Source organism: Fringilla coelebs (genome assembly GCF_963513975.1).
Source record: "Fringilla coelebs genome assembly, chromosome: 1".
In the NCBI taxonomy this organism is placed as follows: domain Eukaryota; kingdom Metazoa; phylum Chordata; class Aves; order Passeriformes; family Fringillidae; genus Fringilla; species Fringilla coelebs.
The window spans coordinates 25,950,638-25,976,615 of record NC_140028.1 but is presented as its reverse complement, the minus strand read 5'-3'; the positions used below and the strand labels follow the sequence as shown (position 1 = coordinate 25,976,615).

General features: G+C 36.1%; 1 protein-coding gene across 1 annotated transcript in view; it reads left to right on the top strand.

Moving 5' to 3' along the window:
- The window catches only part of SLC26A7 (solute carrier family 26 member 7), a gene marked incomplete at both ends in the record, with an annotated part of 65,788 nt that extends 40,907 nt beyond the window's left edge, over nt 1–24,881 (top strand). The window contains 10 exons of the mRNA XM_084202172.1: nt 1,658–1,735; nt 3,202–3,297; nt 10,005–10,111; nt 12,289–12,355; nt 16,040–16,156; nt 17,897–17,945; nt 20,602–20,702; nt 22,606–22,660; nt 22,749–22,852; nt 24,846–24,881. Of these exons, the coding sequence (XP_084058298.1) occupies nt 1,658–1,735; nt 3,202–3,297; nt 10,005–10,111; nt 12,289–12,355; nt 16,040–16,156; nt 17,897–17,945; nt 20,602–20,702; nt 22,606–22,660; nt 22,749–22,852; nt 24,846–24,881 (810 nt within the window). The remainder of the gene's footprint in view (nt 1–1,657; nt 1,736–3,201; nt 3,298–10,004; nt 10,112–12,288; nt 12,356–16,039; nt 16,157–17,896; nt 17,946–20,601; nt 20,703–22,605; nt 22,661–22,748; nt 22,853–24,845) is intronic.
- Between the last annotated feature and the right edge of the window lie 1,097 nt (nt 24,882–25,978).

The following is a 25,978-nucleotide window of genomic DNA, read 5'->3' as shown; positions in this document are numbered from 1 at the left end:
TACTGGCTTTTCCATGGAAGATTTGAGGCAGACCTATAACCTTGAGGCATATGGGGTACCTGAGCATGTTGGCTCTGGTACATGTAGGGAAAAACCCTGATAAAAGGTTATTCAATACATTAAATGGAAAAAGAAACCACTATAATTGATTTCAAGACAGCCAACACACAATAAAAATCTGCTTGGTCTATCCATTGGTTTCACAGTATAGCAGTGTCCAAAAGTTGAGTGTGGTTATGAGTTAGCACTATGAGAGTATTTTATTAGGCATAACAATTTCTCCCCTGCCTTCCTGGAAAGCAACACATCAGCTTAATGCTCTCCTTTGTGGCTGTCCAGACAGAATGAGGAGATGACAAGATCATCACCTATAAATCTTGGTCAGGTCATAGGCAAAAAGAAGCCTTTCCTTAACTTAGAGGGAAGTCAGTTTGGCATAGCACATGGAAGAAATGCAAAGAGCCTTTCAGGGGCACAGAGCAGCTCTTTTTTCTGAAATGGCTATACCTGGATTGCAGTTTTGTCATTTGTTCCTCAGTGATATATTCTCCTGGGAGAAAAGAGAAGTGAGGAACTCTATCGTGGACTAGAAGCATCCTTCAAATAGAATCAACACTTTTTTTCTAGCTCTTCATGAAGGCAGAAAGAGGGAAAGGTTCCTTGTGACTTTACCAGCAGATTTTCTGTCCCTTTTTATGTAAACACTCTGTCTATCCTTCTTGATGGTATTTTTAAGTACACCATGACTTTAATTTTCTAGTGTTTTAACAACTTGTCTGGTTTTGTTTTTAACAACTTGTCTCTTAAAATGAAACCTAATTATTTTAGTAAAGAAACATATTATCAATATAAAAATAAAGTGAGCATCTGTCTACTTATCGTCAAAAACCTTCTGTGAATCTGAACTCTATATTTATAAGACCAGAAGAACTCAGCGAGCACTCACAGCAGAATAGGACAGTGCAATTTTACTGTCATTTTCCATCAGATTAATACCATGTATACTGTGAAGAAATATGTAATTATTAGACCATATATTTTTCTGAATTTATATTATTTGCATTAGTTATAATTTTAATATACTTTTTAAATGGTACCTACATTTTCTTAAGTAAATACACTGATATTAAAATGAAATTGTTAGTGGTTTCTGGTTTAAAAATAGTTTTATTTTAGTGTTAATCCCAACAAAAGAAGTCTTCTCTTGTGCAAAAATAATAGCATACATAATTCTTGCTTAGTGCTATGACAGATCTGTTATTTAGTACAACATAGGGTGCATGGCTATAAATAAGTTGCAGAATGACAGTGGGTGCTGAGAAACTTCTGGGATGAGACATTGCACACACACATTCCACTTAATACCCAAATGTGGAAGTGATGCTCTGATCTGTGTCAGGGTGCTGGCAGCAGGGTCAAGCACAGATGTTGAGATCTCTCACTATGTTACCACTGTAGTTGATTAAAGGTAATAATCAGAGATTAAAATTGAAATTATATGCATCTGCAATCCACAGATACATTAATAGCTAACACTTTCAACATCTGGTTCTTGACTTTGTCCACAATATTTTAAAATTAATCCTTTTCACAATTTCTTTTGTTGTTTTTGTTGTTGTTAGACTGAATGATCTGCAACTCTTGTTTATTATTTTAGGTGGCTTGCCTTATCTCTTGTGTATTAATTCTTGTGGTAATCTACACAATTGGACCTCTGCTGTACTGGCTTCCAATGGTATGCTATTTAACCTTTTTAAAGATTAAGATGTCAAACATTTCCTTAGGATGGTTTCTTTCAGGGAAAGACAGTGCAAATTTAAAACAGCTCTATTTAATTTCAGTGGCCAAAAGAATAGTAAGGGTATGATAAATCTCGAAATCATAAAGTACAGAGGTGACAGCATAAGACATAGAGATTTTAGACAAATATAGGCTATCACATAAGAGTATAGAAGTTAATTTCTGCTTACTTTTGGCATGTAGTTTACGAAAAATATACACCCAGGTCGCTGTGGATTTGTAAATTGACAAAGTGAGGTAGAAATTAATGAAGATTCATGATATTTCTCCAGATATGCACATGATACACAATTTTGCTTTTCAAATAAATATGACATAAATTATTTTAAATAGTGATATAAGCTTAATTGTAAAAATATTATAAAGTATTCTTATATCTCTGTCATGGATTACATCTATGCTAAGACTCTTTAAAGCAGTGTGGCATCTTCTCACATAAGCTATATCTAGCTTTTGGTATTACAAATTAATAGTTAATTTTAACTAGAGGCATGTCAAAGCTGCTAAATACAGCTCCAAAATTATCCACGATTCTGCCATGTATGTACATGAAGTTTTAACTCAACTATGTTTTAAACTTGCTTTGTGCTATTGTTTACATGGTGTCATAAAAGTTCTCACTTTTCAAACACAGATCCTTTTATAGCTTATTTTAACCATGCAAAGTAAGGACACTTGAAGAAGGGTACACAATATGTCCTGGGTTTTTTTTCCTATACTTCTTCCCTACTTTCATTTGTTTTCCTATGGATTATATGTAAATTTTGACTGGTTTCCTGTAGGCTTTCCCCCCCCCATATTTTAAAAATACTTTTTGGTGTTTGCTTTCTTGATAATTTATTTCTCTTCTAATATGCTTTTTCAGCCCCATCTATGCACTGTAAGTCCATCAGTTTGTACTCCATTCTTTTTGGCTCTAGATGATTTCTTCATCCATCTCCTCCTCCTTCCTGAGCCAAAGAACAAAAAAAATATTTTTTTTTGCTTCAAAATTAATGGACCTTTGCCCTAGAGGCCTTCTCTAGGGAAAGGAAAGGAAGTGAGGGAGTTACAATTCTTCACTGCCTAGAAGTTGAGTGATGATTTGCTTTTGAGTCCTTCAGACTGTGGCAGAATGTATTTGGTCTGGTGATGCATGGAAGAGTCTTGAGTAGTCCTGAGGTTTCTGTCATTTTTCTCTCAATTAGGTAGCCTGTAGATTGCCTTCACAAAAAGAAAAAATGGGGATAGGGTTGTTGTCGCTGTTAGCAGCTGTCACAAGGAGACCTGTGCTTATCCCGTTTTCTAAACACCTACCAGTTGTTTTTATAATTTAATGATGATATTGACTGCTAAATTAAAGAAACAGCATTTTTTTCACTAGCAGCTCTGCACATGACTTTTGTGTTTGTGTCTTTGCAGTGTGTGTTAGCAAGCATTATTGTTGTGGGCTTGAAGGGGATGCTAATGCAGTTCCGTGACTTAAAAAAATATTGGAATGTGGATAAAATAGACTGGGTAAGTAAAATTTAATCTAAGGAGGTTTTCCTGAGACCATTTGGCAAACATCTGTTAACTAAACTTTAACAGTTCTGTGACCCTACAAAAAATAAGTGCAAGATATTATTAGTACTACTTTTTGTGCACTATCAGCTCAGAATAACAGCATCTGTAATATCGGTTATATTAAAAAATAACATTTTAGCAAATGATAAAGAATCAAACCTGACGCTAGAGATGTGTATACAGACAGATCAAGTTAATGTGAGCAAATATGTGTCTAATTTTTATGTCTGTTCTATCTGTTCAACATGCTATTGTAGCTATTGTAGCATTATTGAAGAGATTTTGGTATCATCATCCTCTGGGAATACGGAATGACCACACAGGTCAAACAGAACTGGAAGCACTAGTGATGCAGAAAGATAAATATTGATGGGTGCTGTAGGTAAATTGCCTTAACTCTCTCAGATTTTGCAGAAATCTATTCTATCTACTGTTTGAACATAGTGAAAGATTCTGCACTATGAGAGAAGGAATACATCTGAAAAAGTAGATAGGTGAAAAGAGACATAGTATGAAAATCTAGTTTAATGTAAAGTCTAAATAGTCTGAGAGACTATTTGCACAGAATTCCAAGCAAATAGTAAATATGGATCCATGTGTAAAAAGACTCCTGGATTTCTCTTCTGTGGGAGATTTTGGGTGTAATGGCCAATAGTGGAAACAAAATTTCTGAAACAAAATGCTGACATCCTGCATGTTTGAGTTAACTATATTCAGAAAGGTATTTCGGCCACGTAGTCCTTTTCTGTGGTGGGAAATACAGTTAATTTGAGTTAATATCAGACTTCTTTGAATCCACAAGTTACTTAGCATTCTATAGCAGTAATGGTTAAGTCTAGAAAAAATAAAACTTTTTTTTTTATTTGAGTACTGGGTTTTAGTATGGGAAACAGAGCTGAGTAAACAACATCAAGTTTGACTGTGAGGTTTTTCGTACTTGGTTGCAGAAAACTAGAGGTTCATAAAACTTGGTTTTGGAGGTTTCTTTTGTATTAGCCAGAAGAAAAGTTCTATATTTCCTGAAATATTTTCTTCCTCAAGCAGTAAAATTCTGAAAATATTTTCTATCTCTTGTTTTGTATTTGATCTTCAACTTAACCCATATTGCCAATGACAGAAATTATGGATGATGAGGATCAAGAATTATTTTGGGAACAATGGACTTATAAACATTGGTAGTCATGGGAGAGAGATATATCTTCTCCACCAGTCCATTGAGATAATAAGTAGTTACACTTTCCAGCAGGATATTTTGGAATCTCTCTGGATTTGACATGTCTTCACAGATAGACAAACCTGATTGATTTTTGCTTTTCTGGTTTTGGCAGAAAAGGTTGTGTGAGTAGTTAGTTATTACATCTCTGACATCTGTCATCATTTCTGAGTGAGGTTATAGAACGGGGGAGTTTGCTGGGTTCATCTTTTTGACTAAACATACTTGAGCAATGATTTATCTTCAAGTAGTTTTACCATCAGTCTTTAGCTTGACAGGATAAATCATCTTGCCTTAAATAGCATAGTTTAAAGTAAGGCTATAAACATTGATCTTGCATTGCTGCCTGCTCTGAGGAGCCCCACCAAGGCCAGTGATTTGTGTAACTACACTGATTATTTTGGCCTGAAAGGATTCACCCCAGTAATTGACAGAACACTAGAAATGAATAACTCCATCACCCAGGTTATCCAAAGTGTTTTGAAGATAGAAACCCTAGCAAAACATTTGGAAATAATTAGCAGTTGTCCTTCCTGGAACTGATTCTTTGAAGGGTGTGTGTCATGTAGAATTGAAGTCAGGTTTGTTTTGGTTATAGCTCTGGCAAATGATTGTGCATGGAAATGGAATATTATGGGGTTTGTTACCTTGTTCCTTCACACTTCTTTAAGCATCTCGTTAGACACAAATGGGATGAATAATATTTATTTATTCATTAGTTTTCTGTAAACATAATCCTTTTAAATGTCGAAGGTATGGTATTGTTCAGGGGCTGGAGTTGAGGAAATTAATTGCTTCCTTGAATCACAGGATATTTGGTGTTTCTATGAAATATCTTCTTTCAGCCATGGGTGGCTTTTTCTCTCAGATTTACATCCTGCCTCTCAAATCTCATTCAATTACTTTTTAGCTATTACCCCACTGTCCTTATTCCAGAGGTTTCTTTCCTGCCATTTGAACTTCAAATGTCTCCTGCTTCAGTTAAGGTCTTCTGTCAGTCCCTACACCTTGGCTGGATGACTTCAACAATCTCAGATTAATAACTGCATTACTCCACTATAAATGTTATATGCACAACTGAGAGGGATTTGTCTTGATCTTTTTTCCTGCTTTTTTTGAGAACAGCCATGAAGCTAATCTGGCCTTGTCTGTAAATACATCTCACTTCTCAAGTCCTCAGGTCAAAAGATGATTTCCTTGTCTTTCCTGTAAGCTTAATTTTTTATGCAGAAACTTGACTAGCTGTTTTTATTCTCCATCTTGATAGTGCTGGTGATACTGGTGATACTCTGCTAGTATTACTAAAAAGGCCAGTGAAATTCTTGTTAACTTTTGATTTTAAGGCTCAGGATCACAGATAAGCTGCCTTTTAAGACAGGCAAAAATTACTGCCTGACAATGGACTGCTGAAGAAAAATGTTCTCTTTGCTGTAAACAGTTGGACTTGAAAATAACCAAAGATGGCGGAAAAATATTTTAGAACGTGATGTTCTAAGTGAAAAATTAGAATAAGGATAATTTTCATGAGTTAATTATATAGCAGGGATTTGAGAAGTTCAGCAATGAAATATTCTGGCATTTAAAGAGAAAAAAATATTTTAAATTTACACATATGTCTTGACCAGAAAATGACCACAGCTGAGACAAAGCCAGGTTGCATGCTTGACTTTTAAAGCAGAAACAATGGCCAGAATTTATGGTAAAAATTACACATTCCCAACATGGTGTTATAATGAGAGGCAGTTATGGATGGATGAATTGTAATTGTATGCACATATATTAATATTAAAGGATGTAAGGAATGTTACTGATTCAGCAATTGAAGTAGATCCAAGAACGAGGGTCTCATTTTTGACAAGTATCCTCCAAGATCTTGCCATTGTGAATTTCTGGGACACATATCAACCTATTTTGTCAAAATGTTTAGAGGAGGGGCCCTAGAAAGGGTCTTCCTTGAAATCTGGAGCTCATTAGTGCATTTTCTTGGGGTTTTTTAGAACTTCTCCAGATACTATCCTCAGAAGGAAGATGGCCTTTTAAATTTGTTCATCACACATGGGTCCTGATTCATGAGAGGGCTCTGAGAAATCTCAGGGCTCTGCTATATCAACAGTTTTCTACAAAGAAGGAAACCATCTCTTCTGTGATAATAATTTTACATCAATGACTCTATCTTATGGCATCCTAGGAAGATTTTCTGGTTTTCCCACATAAGTGAATATGCTAGAGTGAGTTATATTACTTGTGCTGTAGTTGGTATCAAAGAACTACCATACCACTTCAGTATTATTTAGGATAATTTAGCTTGGGAAAGACCTTTAAAGACCATCTAATCCAACTGTTAACCCAACACTGCCAAGTCTACTCCTAAACCATGTCCCTAAGTGCATTGGGCAGTTCCTGCTCTGTGGCTGTGGTGGGCTTCACTTGAACGCCAAGTTTTGATGGAGGGTGTGCTGAGGATGAACGCACACATTTGTCTGCAGAAGGACGTGGGACCATGGCCATGTCACTCAGTCCTTTGAGCCAGTGCCTCCTCTAGGACTCCAGCCTCTTCTGCTGAGACAGTTTTGGAATGAACAGGCCTTTCATGGTGTTGTTTTGGCTGCATGCTGGAGGGCCTCTATTTGAGCAGCTCATCACAGCCTCACATTACAGATAGCACAGAACTGGTCAGCTGAGACAGGTTCATCTCTTCCTCCATTAAGCAACAGCATAACCAGGTAGGAGTCAGATGACCTGCATCCTAAATTTTTTTCATTCTGATAACCAAATCTATTGATTATGGTAGGAAACTAGAGAGCTGTGTTGCAGATGGTTATGTGCAAGGAACTCCACCCATTCAGGCAACAGCTGATCATCTCCTCAGTTTGCAATGAAACAAGGAAAGTGCATAATCTGGTTTCAAACTGGAACAGAAACAATTATTATCACCATACCTTAGCATTGCATTGTTTAGCCCTAGGTTCAGAAAGTATTCTGCAACTTGTTTATATGATTTTTTTTCCTACCAAATGCAGATTTTAGACTGTCATCAATGGTGGATGACTGGACTCTATGAAATGGAAAGTCTAGAGGAGGCAGCTGGTGTACACAGTCACTGTACCTCTCAGTGCTTCTGATACTTTCTGATACATACAGGAGTTGACATAAGTCTATTTCTTCTGCTTGTTCCTTTTCTCCCTCTTTAGAGTTTTTCTTTAGTAAAGTACTTTGAAGGTGGATTTTGTTTTGATTTTTGATATTAACATGTGCCTATAACACATTATTGCTAAGATTTGAAAATTGATTAGATTCTATCTAATCAGTAGATTATAGAGTATCAATATACCTGGAGTATGCAATAACCATACTGAAGTAAGCTGCCAAGGATAACTTTGATATCTTTATCACTTCTATGTTGAACTTTGCAATTACCCATGGATTAAAAAAAGAGAAAAAGTCTATCAGATCAACATAACTTCTTTCTACAAGTTTGATGCTACCTTAATTAAAGAAGAACTGCTTCTAGGCTAATACAAAGCACTGAAAGGGTGGTTGATTAATGAGAGTATGATTGTTTTAGCTCAGCCTCTACAACAATGGCAGTCTCTGATTACAGTTGAGATGCAAGATACTAGGCTGCTGGAGAGGCACTTAACTAGCTTTCTCAGTAGTCAGCAGTACTTAAACCTTTCTGGCTTTGATTCTTCCTATGCAGACTTTGTTTTGTGTTTCCATGCTGTTTTCTTCTGAGACATAAGAAGTTTGCAGGTCTGCAGCAGTGATTTAGTCAGATGGGATGAGGTTCAGTTCTGCAGCTGAACTGAATTGCACCGGAGTGGATTCAGGTGTTGTCAAGGGTTCAGCCTTATTATGATAGTCTAATTCTTGATCTCACTGATTTTCAGGTTTTTAGTAGTTTTGTTAGCCTTTTCACATGCAAGTGAGCTTCTTTATAAATGTATATTGGATTTATAAATCTTAGCATTACTTTCTTATTCATTAATCAGACCTCAATATCTGTTGTTCATAAAGGTGGTCTTTGCAAATATATGCACAACAATTCATATAAGATGTCATGTTAAAATACAAGTAGTGATTAAGGGGAGTTTCAGAGGATGAACCACCTCGTTATCTAGCAGCCTTCCTGTTGAAGAAACTGAAAAGTCTTTTGCAGTAGTTAGCAATCTTGAAGATGAGGGAGGAAAGGATTTCTCGACAGTCATGTAACACTCTGTCCTCTGTGAGGCACAAGTTAGTATGGTATGAATTACACTTAATAATTCATAAAATAACAGCTCTGAAATCTGCTCAAGCAAAATCCCTGTGGTTGGGCTGAAAGTATTCTATTGTCTCTGGCTTTCGTGAGTTAAGTGAAATCATCAGAAATGATAATCTTAAAAATGACTGTGCCATTGTAATGTGATCTGTTATTCTGCAAACATGAACAAGCAGCACTGTAATTCTTGAAATAGGCACCTGTGGGGATCAGTATATCCAGAGAAATGAAAATACTTTCCATTCTTTTTTAACACCTTTTATATAAAGATTAGATGGCAATCTTGGCTTAAGGCTCCCTCAAGGAAAGAAAGATGTGCTTTATTATACCAATTAGGTTGGTGTAAGAAGTGACTAATTTGTACTTTTCTTTTAATTGTAAAATCTGAATGTCTCTTAGCTGTACACATCATTGTAGTATGGAAAGAAAAGCGATCATTTCTGGTAAGAAAATAATTAAAGCAAAATTGAAATGTGAAAGCTTTGTAAAGATTTTTAAAATTTCTTTTTAAAGTGACCTTAGTTTCAGATATGCTTCTGAGTATTTTTAAATTTGTATTCAAAATCAATCCAAAGTTTTAGTAATCAAATATTGAATGATGGGGAAGTAATATGAAATCTCACCATTTCCATTGGAAGGAATTAATTCCCCAGTAATTTTTATTTGTAATAGAGTTGTTTTATTCAGCTGTACTCTGATAAACGCCACTTTTAATCAGCCTCCTTGCCAATCATAATTCCCACTTGTATGATTAGTGGAAGAAAAGCTCTCTGTATGTGACCTCATTAGGGAACCTCTTTATGTGAAAGGAAAGGAGGATTTAAAATCTATGCAGCGAAGAAGGTGACAAGAATTTGCAATGTGAAAAATAAAAATATAGGTTTTCCAAAACGACTGAGTTTATTCTGACTTAAGCTGTTAGCAGAAGCACAAATGCTATTTTGAGTAACCCTGGAAGGAACCTCTGGGAGCACTGGGAAGAGTTGTGCCACGCTGCATGTGGTCCCCCATGGGGAGGCATTACTTTAATTGCTAATTCAGTCTTCAGTATTTGCCAGTTCAAAGATCCAAATGTTCACATCTGAGAAACTATCTTCGTTTTAAAAATCTTTATTTCTGATTCATAAAACGCACATTGCTATAAAATCTGAAACTAATCACTTCTTTTTGCTCCCCTCCTTAAAGAGCATCTGGGTTAGTACCTATGTGTTTACAATATGCTTTGCTGCTAACGTGGGACTGTTGTATGGTGTTGTGTGCACTATAGCAATCGTCATTTTCCGCTTTCCCAGGTAAGAAACAATTTATTGAAATGTTCCACTAGCACTTCATTACGTGTTCGTTCTGCATATTGCTTCACAGTCAGGATAGACATACGGTATACTAAATTTAACAACTAAACTTCTGGTTTTTAGTTACAAAAAATTGCAAGGTAAGACAATTCAAAAGTAAAAGTCACATCTGTCATTTACCGTAGACTAAGGAATCTCAAAAACATTTTATAAAAGGGCACTGTCTTGTGATTTCTCTTATTATTACACATCTCTAGGATTCATTATGTGAAGGTAGCATAAAATCAACTTGAAGATTAATAATATTTTTTTGCATTAGATATTTATTTGCTCCTTAAGGAAAAAGTATGTCTGGCAAGCTTTAGTAACTAAGAGCCTTTATAAACTCCTAGGTACTATGTTGCACAGGAATTGGTAGCTGACAATTGCACTGCTAATATAGATTAATGAAACATAACTCTACAACTATTCTAATGTCTAACAAGATGTATAAGTTCTGTGCATGACTTAGAAAAGTCTGGACAAATAAACTAGAGCCATCAGAAGTTGTTGTTTTTGTTCTTTTTTGGTTTTGGTTTGGGTTTTTTTGTTTGTTTTGGTTTGCATTTTTTTTAAATTAAATATATTACAGTTGCTACTTTGGATCATAAAGGGAAATATAGCTGAGGTTCATGATTGATTAGTGCTACAGAATTAATTCACAGCTCACCAGTCCTGGAAATGACTTGCTGCTTGCATGCAGTTGTTTGCATGAACATTGAATCCCGCTGAAATTAAGCACAATATAGACAGCTCGATTAAATGCTTGTTAAAGTTAATGGTGTTAGACATTTGTGCACAGCTCTATTCTCACAAAATAAGTTAAAGAACCAGCGTGAAAGTAGTTCAAAATTTCAAGGCAGTTAAAAATGATGGGAGATTGCTTCTGCTTGAATTAACCAGTACTTTTGTGATAACACTGTGCTACTCAACAAACTAAAATTTTGGTAAATTCTGTAGTAAAGCAAAAGGCAAGTTTTCCTGTTGTTTTTGTCCTTGTCCTGAGCCTGGATGTTAGAGGTTCTTCAACAGCAGAAGGGGATGGATACATAACACAAAAGAGCCTGATCTAGTGGAGACCTCAGTCTGAACCTGCACTTATTAATGTAAATAAGACTCTTCCCAGTGATCTCTGTGTTCAGTAAAGCTGCACATGATTACCCATAGCATGTAAAGGCATTGAACAAGGTAGCAGCCTTAAAACTGGCATGGCACAGATGGGGTTAACAAGATAATGTGTAGTAAGCCATGCAGTCATGAGCAGAAGTGAAGCAAGGAAAATACCATAGATTATTTATTGTAAAGTTTCTGTTCAGATGTCAGAGTACTGGATGTGGTACATGTTATGTATCAGAGTGTCTTAAAAGCAGCAGCAGCTACAGCTTCATTTATGCAAAGATGAGAGAACAGCTGATGTTTGCAAGGCTCATTTATCTGGCCCCAATACCTGCAAATACTCCTTGTATATTGGTGCATCTGTCTCAGAGGATTGACAGTTCCATAGTCTTCTGCAGGTAGATGTGTTCCTGTGAATGACATGTTGAATCAGAAGATCCTAACAGTGAGCTCCCTTTCCAAGGCAATTTTCTCTTTTCTCTCTGTAGAGAGCAAAGGAATACTAGTGCTTTCCAGTAAGTCCCCCATCTTGATAGCTAGAGTGCAATGTTCTGCTTCATCATGTAAAGATGTGTCAATTTCAATGACAAATAAAATATCTTTGTTTTTCATGACCCACAGCTGTTCTACATATTTATTTTCCCTTTCCTTACAATATGATTTTGCAGGTAAAAAATATTAATTAAATTTCTTTACTTTTGAAGATATAGATTATATATGAGCTACCTTGACTTGAAAGTAGCTCTGCCCAGCAAATGAAAATTAAAATTAAAATAATCTTCACAAGAGATTTTAATTATTCATATTTTCAAAGTGATCTCACAATTCTAAAATGAGCTTTTTGCTCTTTAAGTGGATGATTATCAGGAAAGATAAGCAATCACCAGTAATCACAAAAATACAGATTGCATTGTTGGACCTTTAAACTGCTATGCTGTAGCTTGGGCTGTGTGTCTTTTTGTTTCTGCTCAAGATTACTAATGATTAAATGTACAGATTTTTCTCTATGTAATTGATTACAGAGCAAAGACACTGAATTTGAAAAATATGAAAGAGGTGGAATACAAATACAAAGCAGAAGATAATTGTGTAAGTTAATTTCTTTTTTAACTTTCTGTTTGTGTGTATTTTTCACTAATTCAGATTTGTTTTCTCTAATTAGTTACCAGATTGTAATCAGGGAGTCAAGGGAATGCTTTTATGATATGACCACTTGAAATCTAAAGCCAGGATAATATAATAATATTATAGTTGGCCATCAGAAACTTGAATATTTTCATGGTTCTGATGCTTGTCTGCAAAGGGAAGTTAGGCAAGTCCTCTTAGATTTATCTATCTTAGTTAATTTGTCATTTTTAGTTATGAATTGCTCTTTCTCAATGTTTCCTAATTCCTAAGTTTAAGGAAATATCTTGCCAGGAATGGCAAGGGCAATCTGAGCAGACAATAGCAGTCTCTGTATTATTATCACTTTTCCTAAAAGTCCTTTGGTATTTTTATCATCCCCAATCTCTTTTCTGTAACCATTTCTCTCACCAACCCCTCATGACCAGATTGTCCAAGAGGACACCACGAGGCTGGGCAAAGAGGGGTAGCACCACAAAATTGTTACAGACTGCTTCACAAATTTCATCACCCTGTGCACATGAAAAATGGATGGAATAATCTCTCCCAAAGGCTGTGCCTTTTAAATCTGGCTTCTTACAAACTTCAACCAACCAGTCAGATTCTTTTGGTTATTTTCATTGCAATTATCATCAAAGTTGCTTTTTGCTCAGGTCTGTGGTAAGAAGAGAAGGGTAATGACCCAGGGAGGTGAACTCCCTCCTCCAAGATGAAATGGTAGGTCAGCAGCCAAGAGAGAAGTAGAACCATGTGTCCTCTCAGCACAGAGCCCCATCACCAGGACATCCTGCCTTCTCACTGTGGCAGTTTCTCCTGTGTCCTTTTTCCCTTCTTAGTGCTGATGAAGGGTCTTCTGGATCAGTAAACTACATGCTCAGCAGTTAGTGCTCCACCATTAGGCAGATCTTCTTTAAAGAATTTATTATTTCTGGCAAATGTCTTCCATCAGAGCTATCTTGAGCTAAAAATCTGAACTTCCGCGGGCTCAAGGGCATTTACTGCTTTGGCATGCTGTGAAACATTGGAATGTGAAAGGTGCATAAGAATGGGGAGGACTCTGAAATGTGAATGAAAAACACTGTTGTTGAGGCTGGACAAGCCTCAACACTTCTTTATCACTTTATATCACTTTATATCACTTTTCATTCTTAATAAAAATGTTGGAGTAACTTTGTCAGAGATGGGTAACCAAAATTTGATTTGCCTGCTATTTTTCATTTCAGTTGATGAAGCACTTTGTACAAATGCCTATTTTTTTTTTTTTTAAGCTTACTGGTCCCCTGCTCTTTTCCCCCCAAATTCAGTAAGATTAATGCCAGTAACCTAATAACAAACTAGTGTCTGCAGACAGTGGGGAAAATAACATTATGTTAGAGAAGCAAATTGCTCAAGAGCTATTACACCAAACAAAGAAGGAAAATATGCCTTTAATTGAATTTAGAGTCACTGGGTTGCAGCAGGCATTTAGGGTAATTTTTAATGTATGGATGTTAGACTGATCCAAGTTTCCCTGGTAAGTAACAGATTAGACACAAACAACAGGACTTTTAAACACGAAAATATGCAAGCTTAATGATCTACCCTGCCATTAAGGTCTGTGCATTTATAGGGCTTATTTCATCAATATGAGAAAAGACACTTTAATGTGGAAAAAATCAAAGGGTATTTAGAAGCTTATGTGAAACACATTTCATCCCAAGCGTTCCCTGGCGCTGAACTCGCACCGAGCAGAGGCAGCGCTGTGCAGAGTGCGCGGGGCAAACGCCCCAGGCCTTCCGAGGGTGGCAGGAACAGACACGTGAGATAAATTTCCTGCTTTCTTAGCAAGGACCCAACAAAGAGGAAGTTTCATTTTTCTCTGAGCAGTTCTTGTTAACAAAGAGTCAAACCAGAGCCAGGAATAGCTGGCTGGTCAAATTTAGGCACAGTTGACCTTGTCCATTCTGGACAGAAATTATACCCGAGTCTGCCATCTGCTTGATCTGGCCTTATGATTTGAGCCTTTCAAGTTTTGGACCTTGTACTTATGGAAGCTTGATCATCACAGGATTTGATTTTTGCACATCAGTCTTCCTTTTTTTCCTTATCTTTTATTTTCTACTTTGCCATGGCACTGAAGTGTCCACTTGTCTCTACACCAAGCTGTGTACAGCATCATTTTTGTGGGAATCTGTGGGATGTCTGAGCATTTCTCCATTCAAGCATATGCCATGCTTTCTTTTGCCCTTATTTTAGAGCTCTATTCCATACAAACTGACATATGTGTGACTGTGGCAAAACTCATTTGTGGTATTTACTGCAATCACATCCATAGGTAAATTGCGCAAAGTCCCTACACATAGTCTGGGGCTCTTTGCCTCAGTTTGGGATGTTTGAAATGTTTCCTTTATTTCATGGTCACTGTGGTGGTGTCTGAGAGATCATCTCATTCCCAGAATCTGAATAGCAGCCTACAATAAGGAGATAGTTTATGTGGTTTGTGGTTCCATTTCTGTTTTGCTTGAAAGTCTGTTGGGAAAACTGCATATCTTCAATGCAATCCCAAACAATTTTTAACTACCTAAAAAATGGTCCATGTCAGCTCCACTTACTTGTATTTGACTGTGACCTTTGACTGTGACCTGTTGCATGACTTTTGTTAGGAAGAAAGAGTATTTTTTGGCCTATATTCTCTTGCAAATTCTTGATTTTTGCTTCCACTGTCACACAACCTGTGGAAGATTGGGAGTTCAGTAGAAGCAACTTCTGCAGAAGTTCCCCTACAAAACAAGTCTTTAAGCATGTCTTACTGCTGTCCAACATATTTATATATAAATATTAATTTTCTTACTGGCTTTTGAAGATGTTTTATATGTACACCTTAAGAGTGAGAGAAATAGCACTTGTTTTGTGCAAAAGGTCTCCCACTTGTACCTGGGGGTTTCAGAACACTATCTGGTGTCCTTCCAAAATTGTTCTGCTGTGTAACATTTATGTTTTGAGCTACACAGTCTGACTGAAGGTGCTGGTAAGCTGGTTGTAGCTTATTTAGTGAAGTGCAGAGACAGGCTCAAGGGCAACGGAGAGCTCTTGTGTAGATTATTGCGTTGGTTTTAGAAATGTGATGGTAAAGCTTTAAATGTGCCACTCAAGGTTGATCTGGATCCATTAAGTATTTTCATGGAGAACTGTCTCTCTACTAAGGTCATCTTCAGATGACCAAGATGCATATTGCCAGCTTTCCCCAAACCACCAGCAGTGTTTACCCTAAATCCTTGTGTACTTTTTTCAAGATGCATTTGTCTAATAAAATAAATTCCCTGTCTGCAAATGTTACCTTGTCTATGTTTGGGGATCATACCAACTAAAATAGAGCTATTATAATTGTTAGCTAATAGTTCTTAGCATTATGCCTCATAATGTGTATGATTTTTTTCATGCTAAATTATATTATAGATAATTCTCATTATACATTACTAGTGTTTCCATTCTTACTTCAATTATGTGTGAGGGCTGATCAATAGAATTATCTGTTAAATCATTCTCACAATCCAAAGCTCCTCCTAGGTTAATTTACAGGTATTTTCAGTTTTTTAAAGAAATGAGTCTGGGGTTTGTTCTCCAAGTCCACGATGAACTGCTCAGCATTATGTTTATTTCATTCCCCAGGAATCACCAAAGCAGGTAAAAATAGTTTCAGTCAACAGCCCGTTAGTCTTTTTGAATGCCAGAAAATTTCACGCTGACCTGTTAAAGATAATCCAGAAGGATGGCATGAGCAACCAGGTATGTGATATTGTAAACAAGGTGGGATGTGCTTTACACTTCAGTAATCACCATGACCGGCTTGAAGATCGTGTTTGCTTTCCTTGCATTTCTTAGAGAATGCAACCAGGTACTGAAACATAAAAAAGCATAAAAGAAAGTATAAAAAAGCAACATTAGAAATTATTCATTTAGAATAAAGCTAATCCTAATCTCAATCAGATTCAATATGGACTATTTTCATATTATTACTTGAAAACAATATCCCTTCTATTTCTGCATGTGATCCTGTAAGAGACAATAAAGCACTTAACCAAAACTCAAAAATTTCTAGAAGAATTTACATTGTCTCAGCTGATATAAGGGTGGGATTTTAGAAAGACAATGAGTAGCTACAAATATGTTTGAATAAAATGTGGTTTTTTTTTTTTTTTTTCCTGGAGATAAGTCCCAGAAAGATGGACACTTCATTTCTAACTATAAATAATTTTGGGAGAATTAGGATGAAAGTGACTACTTTTTTGCTCAATGGTATAGTTTCTTTTTTCTCTTTTGCACTGATTGTATTAGAAAAAGAAACAGTATACAAATTAGGTATATCACAATTTTGGAGAATATCCCTGTAAGTATAGCCTTTTCCAAGTTCATCTGCACATAACTACTGCAACTTCCTGCAACACTTCCTAAAAGGGAAAAAATAAATTATAATTTTTCTATCAGTGCCATGAAGACATTTCAATATGATACAATTTCATCCAGTTTGGCAAACTGGGCTCAGAAAATCTCAGCTGTGTCTTAGATGGGTTATTAAGACAGCAACATGTGTCTACCACCTCTGCTGTCCTTTGACAAAGAGTTGTGCTACCCATATGTGCTTAATGGGTGGAAATTCAGCTCAGAAAATGTGATCCTTTTTTCCCTTGGTTTTGCTAGGCTGACTGATTTGGATTAGTATGATAAAAAGCCTCCAAACAGAGAGAAATTACTTAGGATTTCCATTGAATTAATTTGAGTCAATTTAATAAGTTAATTTGTACGTTACTTAAAAAAGAGATTTTATCCTTTGTCTCTTATGTAAGGTACTCAGCAGTACAGCTGCCTGAAACACAGTGCTGCTTTTTTAAAAATTTTTTTGTTGTTGAGTAAATGTCTTTCTGTAGCACATAATGAGTGTGAAAAAAATGCAGTTTCACTTTTGTTTCTGTGCTCTGTTTCTGGTTTTAATTCATGTTTCTACTGAGAACTTACGTATTGAAATAACCATTATAAAAATTATCCAGATAAATGTAATTCTTTAATAAATTTACACATCAAAAATGTTCTTACTAAAATATTAGCAGAGCAGATGAGATTGCAACAAGTAGAAAGTTAATCAAAAGGTAATCTTATAAAATCACTGCCAAGAATTTTTCTTGTCAAGAATATTTTTCCCATCTTTTGACCACTTCTTAAGTAACCCCCGCTTCCCCAAAAGTACTGTGTCCAAAATATGCTTTCTAGTGAATCATAACTTGACAAAGGCTGAGCCAGCTAAAAAGAAATGTAAATATCAGTTTGAGCAGATATCTCAGTATTCTTCTAAAGTTCTACCAGAAAATATTATGCATCCAAAAGGCTATTGCATAGGACATGAATTTGGAGAGAATGAATTACTTTGGTACTGAGAAACAGAATTCTTATGTATTGCATTGATTTTCTCTCTTTACTGTGCAATGGATTGGTTTTCCTTGGTATGTTAATAATTTGCTGCTTTTATTTCAGTGTGAGCAGAACACGTTGCTCTGTTCATTTTCCAATGGAAGTTGCCATGGTGAGTTTATTATCTACAAATGGTGTTAAAACCAAGATGGATGTAAGTGTGCAAAAGAGTTCTACATTTTTCTATATATTTCTAGGTGCACACAAGTTTTGTGGAAATATATATTTTCAGTAAGACCAAACATTCAAGAAAGCATGAATGCTAAACAGCATTAAATTATGCTAAACTTGGCCTAATAAATCCTGTAATTCATTCTGGTTTTGACAGACGTTGTAAGATTTCAAAAGCAGGGAACCCCTTGAAAATGCCTTTTTTACAGGAGTGGAAGGTTCTAGTGGAAGTCTCATTGCCCGTCACACAGGGGCTGGAATGAGATGATTTAAGGTCCCTTCCAACCCAAACCATCCTCTGATTCAGTGTCCCTGCTTACTGCACTGGGATGAGTGTGCCTGTAAAGAGACAGGTACACAGTGGGGGAAACACTTCCTGTATTGTTGCCTGACTGATCTTCAGACCAGGCTGAAGAGACTGTTTTGCTAGGCTCTGGTCTTGGGGTTTTTTGCATGCAGATTTGAATGTTAGTATGAAAAAGTAAAAGTAAGATTAGAACCATGTTAAATCTTTTTGATTTTTAAAGACACATAGGAGAAAATCTCAGAAAATGTCAACTGAATTGTTAGTGACACGATAACCACCAATATCATACAGTATATAATACAATATATAATAAAAACCCCTAGAGGTTTTCTTTCAATTAAGGATTAAGCTGGAAACTCCACTCTTTCCACATTTTGTAGGACTTAAATCAAACCAGAGAACATACATTCCCATGGGAGAGCTGCAGCAACCTTCTGCAGTGGATACTTTATACAGATGACTTCATTGTGGATAGAATTAAAACAGTGTTTTTTTAAAACACTTATAAGCATTAAAGCCACAGTAGAAAATCTGATTTGGAGGCTGTTGTCCGAATGTTTGCATTTGTTAACTAGACTCAGGACATTTTTATAGTACTACAGTGTTTAGTTAACTTGGGGGTGACAGAATGCTCTGCTGTAGAATAGCAACCTATGAAAATAGTTATTGAAGATTATACTGTATTTTATTGACTATATTGTAAAATATTATGTTTGAGAAGATCTCACCTGTACATATTTCAGTCATCTCGAAGATTATCTGGTTTCTCATATTACAAAATATGAGAAAGCACAAGCCCTCTTTTCTGAATGCCTAAGACCTGCCTTGAGGTCATTACTTATGCTGTCATTACTTATATCAACCAGTCTATGGTGATTCTTTATGGGGTCTTTTCAACAACAAACAGAGAAAAAAGCAAAATCCCTTTAAAAATAAAAGCAAAATGCTGAGCTTTAATTTTCAAGGATGGGAGCATGAGGACACAATCCTTAAGCCTAATGGCAGCTGTCCAGGAAAACATGGAAAAAAAAATTATGTCTTCATCAGAATCTTTCCTTTCTCCCTTTGGGGAATACTGTCTGTATCAGCACCAAATGAAACAGCTGCTCTGGCTCGTGACACTGATCCAAAGAGGGTGCAGGTCTTTGCCTATTCCCCCATTTAGAGGCCAGGCAGCCTCTACTACAATTCAGGATGCAGCAGGGAATTATTGCACTGAGCCTGGGAGATCACATGAACCCTTTCTGTGTTTCTATCACAATATTTTTCAGGAGGTTCCCACTAAAATCCTATATTTTTGTTTGTATTCATGTATGTTGGACATAACAGAGACAGTAAATGTCTGGAAATGCAAGTCCAAAAGTGTTTGCTCTCAGACTACTGTTGGAAAGGAATTACCACCATTATAAATTTACATCATGGGGAAATTCTAAGTCCCCTCAATAGTATAAAATCTTTACCTCTTCTCTGCCAAAGCCATTTATCTTAACTCATCTTTACAATCAGAATTCCTTTCCTTCATATTTTCTTTTTTTTTTGGTTGTGTGCATTATGATAACAAACATTTGTTCACAGAACAATGTAAATTAGATGTGCATTATTTCCTACTTTTCCTTTATGAAAGCCAGGAATCATTTATCTATGTGCTAGTTCAGGATGCATTTAGAACAGGGTATGTTTTGATTAAGCACAAAGGCTTGAGGTTGAAGAATGAGTATAAGAATTTTACAAATCTTACCAACACAATTTTCTTCTCCAGCATCCTTATGTAATTGTGTATTAAAAAAAAAAAAAAAAAACCAAGCAAAACCAGCATAGCAAAACCTTAGGAAAATTAAATTCTCTAGTTTACATACATTTCTTCCTTATGGGTGAATATAAAGTTAAACCATAAGCAGGTGTTTCAGGACTATGAAAATCAGTATCATATCAGAACTTAAAAGGAAAATAGATATATTTTCTGTTTATATCATGAAAAATCTTCCAAAGAAGAGTAGAGGACTCAATGAGAAATTCAAATTTGAAGAAACAATTGCTTAATTCTTGAGACACTATTGCTGCCTAAAATATCTCCATTAATCTATTCTGTCTGTCATCACTTCTTTCCATTGCCCTAAAGGTTCTTCATTTGTTCTAAAACATGGCATTTGCTTGCCTGATACCCCAGCACATAACAATAAAAATTTTATTGTGATAGTTTGGGCTTATTTTGTTGAGCTATCATCATTTTTATACCCACTTCTTGAGTATTCTCCTTTTAATGAAAGGTTTTCATATATCAAATGTGTAGGTGAGTTGGTGCAGCCATGTCACAGTGAGCGACATGTTTTGATATTAGACTGCAGTGGATTGAATTTCTTTGACTACACTGGAGTCTCCGTGCTTCTTCAGGTATTCATGACAATAAAAACATTCTGTATATGTTATAATTATACATATGAGTTGTTGGGGCCAACTACTAGTCACTCCACCTATGTTACTGGATAAATCTTTCATCCATAGAAAAGACGAATACAGATTTGGAGTTAAATTGTATTGTGTTTATATATAAAATTACATTAAAATATTTCTAAATATTTTGGGTAACAGAGCAAATCTACGTATCTATATGTAATGAAGAGTGTAATGAAGAGGAGTTTTGGAACTTTTCCTTTTTTTTTTTTTAAGTTGGTTTTTGGTCACATTTGACCCTCTCGTTAGTTGTAGAGACGAGTAAATTTACTGCATTAAAGTTTCAGCTTTAATTCTGAGATTTTATCTGAATATTCTAGTATCTGCAAATCCAGAGGTCAAAACATGATCTGCATCCTTTCTCCTGTGGGCAACATGGGAGAAGACATGGGTTAGGGGTGTACTTGTCAAGGCCAAGTTAGTGCTTGGACTCGATGATCTTAAAGGTCCTTTCCAACCTAAACAATTCCATGAGTCTATGGTTCCACATAACAAGAAGCTCTATATAGTGGATAAAAATTATGTTCAAAAGCTGTTTCTTACACTTCCATCAGATCTGGAGTTTAAAAGTTGTGTAGTGAGTACAGAGTTAAGTGGGTATGGACGACTTGGTTTGCATAATTTTTCTGAGTAAGATAAAGGACTAGATTTGAACCTGGGTCTTGGCCCTGATCTCTTGTTGCCCAAACAATTTTCTCATTTTGCTGCAGTGATTGCACAATGAAGTAAGTGCTGCCTTAAAATATTTTAAATTAAAACTACACATATAGGCAGGAATATAATGAAAAAGAAAATTGGAAAAATAATAGTTGGAGTGACTATTAGCTATTCCTTTGAAATATAGGCCATTCGATATTGTATTAGTTAAAAAACTTGTGAAACTGATTTTCAAAAGGTCTTAGGGACCTCCAAATTACAAATTATGTCAAAGAAATGTTTGACAAATTTGTGAGAGGTAAGTCTGGCATTGGCTGTGAAGTGCACAGGTTGGTAGGACAGCCTCTGAATAAACGATTGGTCCAAAACCAAGTTGCACCTCTGCCTACCAAGGGACCATGCTCAACGTGTCCTTGTTATACTCCTTCCCAAAAGATCATCACTGAAGTCAGAGATGGAGAATTTTTGAACTGAGTAAGATTTTTGCTTTTTTTTTTTTAAATAGAATATTCTGATGGGGTTCTCACTGAATCTTCTCTCTTAGAATTTTTCTACTTCACATGGATAATTTAAACATTTTTTGAAGCAGTAACTGTTTTGGATATTCCCCATTTAGCAGAAAAATGCCCTACTCTGCTTTTAGAGGTTTGTTTTTTTTTTTTTTTTTGTCTTTTTTTTTTGTTTGGTTTTGTTTTCTATCTTATTAATATTTTGTCTCTGGGGAGTTGAACACTTTCAAAGAAAGAATAAAGAACAATTTACTGCTGAATGCAGCATTATAGTTTTGGTTCTCTTTTGATATAAGTCTCAAAGTTTCCTAGGTCTGAGTCCTGTCTGTGTACACTGGTAGTAAGCATATGGTAAGAACATGGGAAAACACGCTGAAAAAAGAGAAATGGAAATAATACCCCTAAAAAATACAGTCAGAAATTGCAAACTTATTAATCAAATTCAGTTGTAATTCTCAGCAGAGCTGTAGAGTACTGTGAAGAGGTGGCAGGAAATAAATGTGGCTTGGTGATGTTTGCATTATAGAAGGGCTCGCTCTGGTGGCTGCTGGCAGTACAGCTGCTGCAGCAGCACTCCGGGCTCTGCCTACCTTGAATATGGGCTTTTTGTGAACTTTCTTCTCTGTTGGTATTTTAAACAGGTTTTTTTTAAAAAAAATTCTTGTTTTCAAACATAGATTTACGTGGACTGTAAAAACAGATACATCGATGTGTTGCTAGCACACTGCAAAGGTAAGCATCAGCTTACAGTAAAAATTTTAACATGATTGTTTATATATCCTCACTACCTTCTCAGTGCTCATGTTTTGTTTTATTGCAGGTTCCTTGATAAAAGCAATGCAGTACGGTGGAAATCTGGACTCTGAAAATCCTGTATTTTTTGAATCTATTTCTTCAGCAATTAATGCCATTCAGATTCACAGGGTAAGACTTAAAAGCAGGAGCAGGTGAAGCTGGAGGGCTTCTTGGATGCTCACAGCAATTTGTCTGGGAAAGTCTTATTCACCCAGTGAACCTTTTATGTAGAAATCTTTTATCTGTCTGTAATCTACAGCTAGTCCTCAGGCTGAGGAATGCAGTTTTCCATTTTTTGCTGCTAGCATTCTCTTCCCATCACCACATCTCCTTTTGCACAACGTCAGGATCTTCTATAATAGATCCAGAGGTGCTGTGTTGCAGTGCTTTAATCTGGGCTCATTCTCCACTGGAAAGATTTATGTCATCTAGAAACACCTAACACAGCCTCTCAGTGAGACAAATTAACTCACAGCCAGTTCTGCATTACTGAAACTACACTCCTGTTTCTCAGCCTGGGATACTTGGAGCTACTTCACATATCAGAGCACTGGTCTGACTGAAACAGTTCTGGATCCCCAGCTGGTTTGGTTTAAGTCTTGTCTCTGCCCTGCATTGTACCATGCTGTGTTGGCTCACTGCTGAAAAGAGGGGAATTGCACAAGGTAGAAGAGAGAGCAAGAGGGAGAAGGGAGACTTGAACACCTCTTTACTTATTCAATGATTCCTGCATTCCTTTTTAAAAAGATTGTAAACCTGGAGTTTCCTCTTGAACTATGTGTTCCTTTTCCACTGTCATGGCAGTGAAAGTGAGGGTCCATTAAAAGCAATGTGCTTTCCTGTGGTTTTATTTATGATTCAAACATGGCTAGAGCCTGGCTCAGAGCCTTCTCCAAGAGACATTAAACTCATCATGGTCTGTGGTTTGGTCATTTGTCTTTTGTTCTTCACTTTGTATTTAACTAATTAAATCAGACTTGCCTATGGACAAAACCACTTTCCATTGATTTATCCAGATTAAGGTGAGTTGGCACAGTTGGTCCAATGAATTAACCAGAAAAACATGTTCTCTTCAGCACTTTTCAACATTTTTCATTATGTTGTTGTCCTACAAAAGATAATTTGTTGAAATGGTAACTGCAGGGCAAAAATAATGGGGTTGGCTATTGTATATTTTGTCTGGGTCTGATTAGATAAATTAGAATGATCGTTGTGTTATAAAATGTCTGCATTTTATATTCACATTATTAACTTTCCTAACATTCTTGTAAGATAGTTATGTACCAGCATTCCCATTTTATGGAAGTGGAACATGGATAGACCAGGACAAATGTTCATAATGAAAAGGGGAGTTAAAACTCAAAGGCCACTTTTTATGGAACTGATTGCTTGTTTCTATCTGAGCTGCTAGGCAAGTCAAATCTCTGCATAGTGGCTTAGCAGTTTAGTCTGAAAGACTTGGTTGCAACCTCAAATTTTAAATGGAATCATGAACAGTCTTCATATACTGTTGGTGCATCTTCAGACTATTCACACTATGTGCTTCAGGGATTTTTATGCATTCATTGTGTTGAACACCTGAAGATAAGGTGGACAGGAGTGAAAAGGCAGGGTGACTGCAATAGCAGCAGTACACTGTAGTCTATGTACTCCTCCTGTGATTTTTAAGGTGCTGAGGTCAGTAGGACTCTTGAGTGTGAACGTGATGGAATAGGCAGAATAGGATTGAAAAAAATAAGAGGAAGGAGTTGGAGACTAACAGAAAGCGATTTGTTCTGATTCACATTTCAGCTTCCCCATATAGCATGAAATAGTCTTCCACTATCAGAAAGGTAGAGGTAAGTGGTCCATTTTCATCTCAGCTGCTGTTTAGAAATGCAAAGATATTCTTATCTACATGCTCTAATGAAAATGTTGTGTTGTTCTAATTTATATGTTTAAAAATTGGTAAGATACTTGCCTATTACTTTATGCAGTTAATCTTAAATAACTTTTTTTACTCATAAATAACTTTTTGAAATATTAGTGGAACTTTCAAGCAAGCACTCCTTCATATCCTAATTTTACATTATATTCTAGGAAAACATTTTAATACCTTTTTTTTCTGTTTCTCTCATTTTAGAATTACAGCAAGTTCAGTGAACAGAGTGAAGTGTGATGCCCACCCATTGAGCATAGCAAGTTTCATCTGCTCATATTCAAAATGAACTACAATGTGGCTTCTCCTTTACTTTTTTATCCAATGGATCTCATAGATGATCTTTTGTATACCATATATATTTAGTACATTCAGTAATGACAGATCTACCTTTCAGAGAGAAAATCTTTCAGCTGTGATCACTCAGAGAATTTTTATGCAATTGTTCTATAGTGTTTTATAAAATATTTTTATATACATTTAGATACAAATTATTAGAAAGCAGACACGAGGTATCAGGTTTACCAGTAAGGTGTATTCATTTAGGTATCTTCTATTGTAACATTAGTTGTAATATGCATCTGTAGTTTTTGTGTATGGAATAGAGACATGAATTCTTAAAAGAGTATGTTATAATTGATACAGTATCTGCAGCAGGGCATATACCAATGCATACATTTTCTAGTGGCTTTACTTACTCTGTTCAAGACAGCCATTTGCAGTAACAGCACCACATCATAGCTATCATATGCTTCCATTTTTCGTACTTAGTTTTGTATGCTTTTTAACGCCTGCCCAGATCAGTGGGAGAACTTACAGGTATATGTAGAAAAGTCAGATACATGTTGACTAAGAACACTGGATTGCCTCCCTCTATATTTGTTGTCTTGTGCTGTTATGGTTTGCTACATTTTCAAAGCCAAAGGTATTCTTTAGCTCAGTCTGAAGAGGAAAAACTGCTAATATTTTTTCAAATCTTGTTATTTTTTCCAGCACATTTTTTTCAGTCCGCATTTCCAGTTTGAACTGTGATTTGTTTGGTGTTGAAATCTTCAGCTGAGGAAGCTGAAAGGTGACCATAGTGACGCAAAAGGTGTGTGCCACACTTCAGCCACAATCCTGATGTGATGTGCAGTACACTGTGTGTGAGCACACAAAGTGGGTGGTGGAACTCACAGGTTGGGTATTTGGTTTGTATTTATGGGTTGTCAGCAATTGTATTAGATCATACTATCATATAGCTATCATGTTATTTGGCAATATATTAAGGCCTTCCAGTACCTGAAGGGAGCCTAAAAGAAACATGGAGAGAGACTATTTGCAAGAGCATGTAGTGA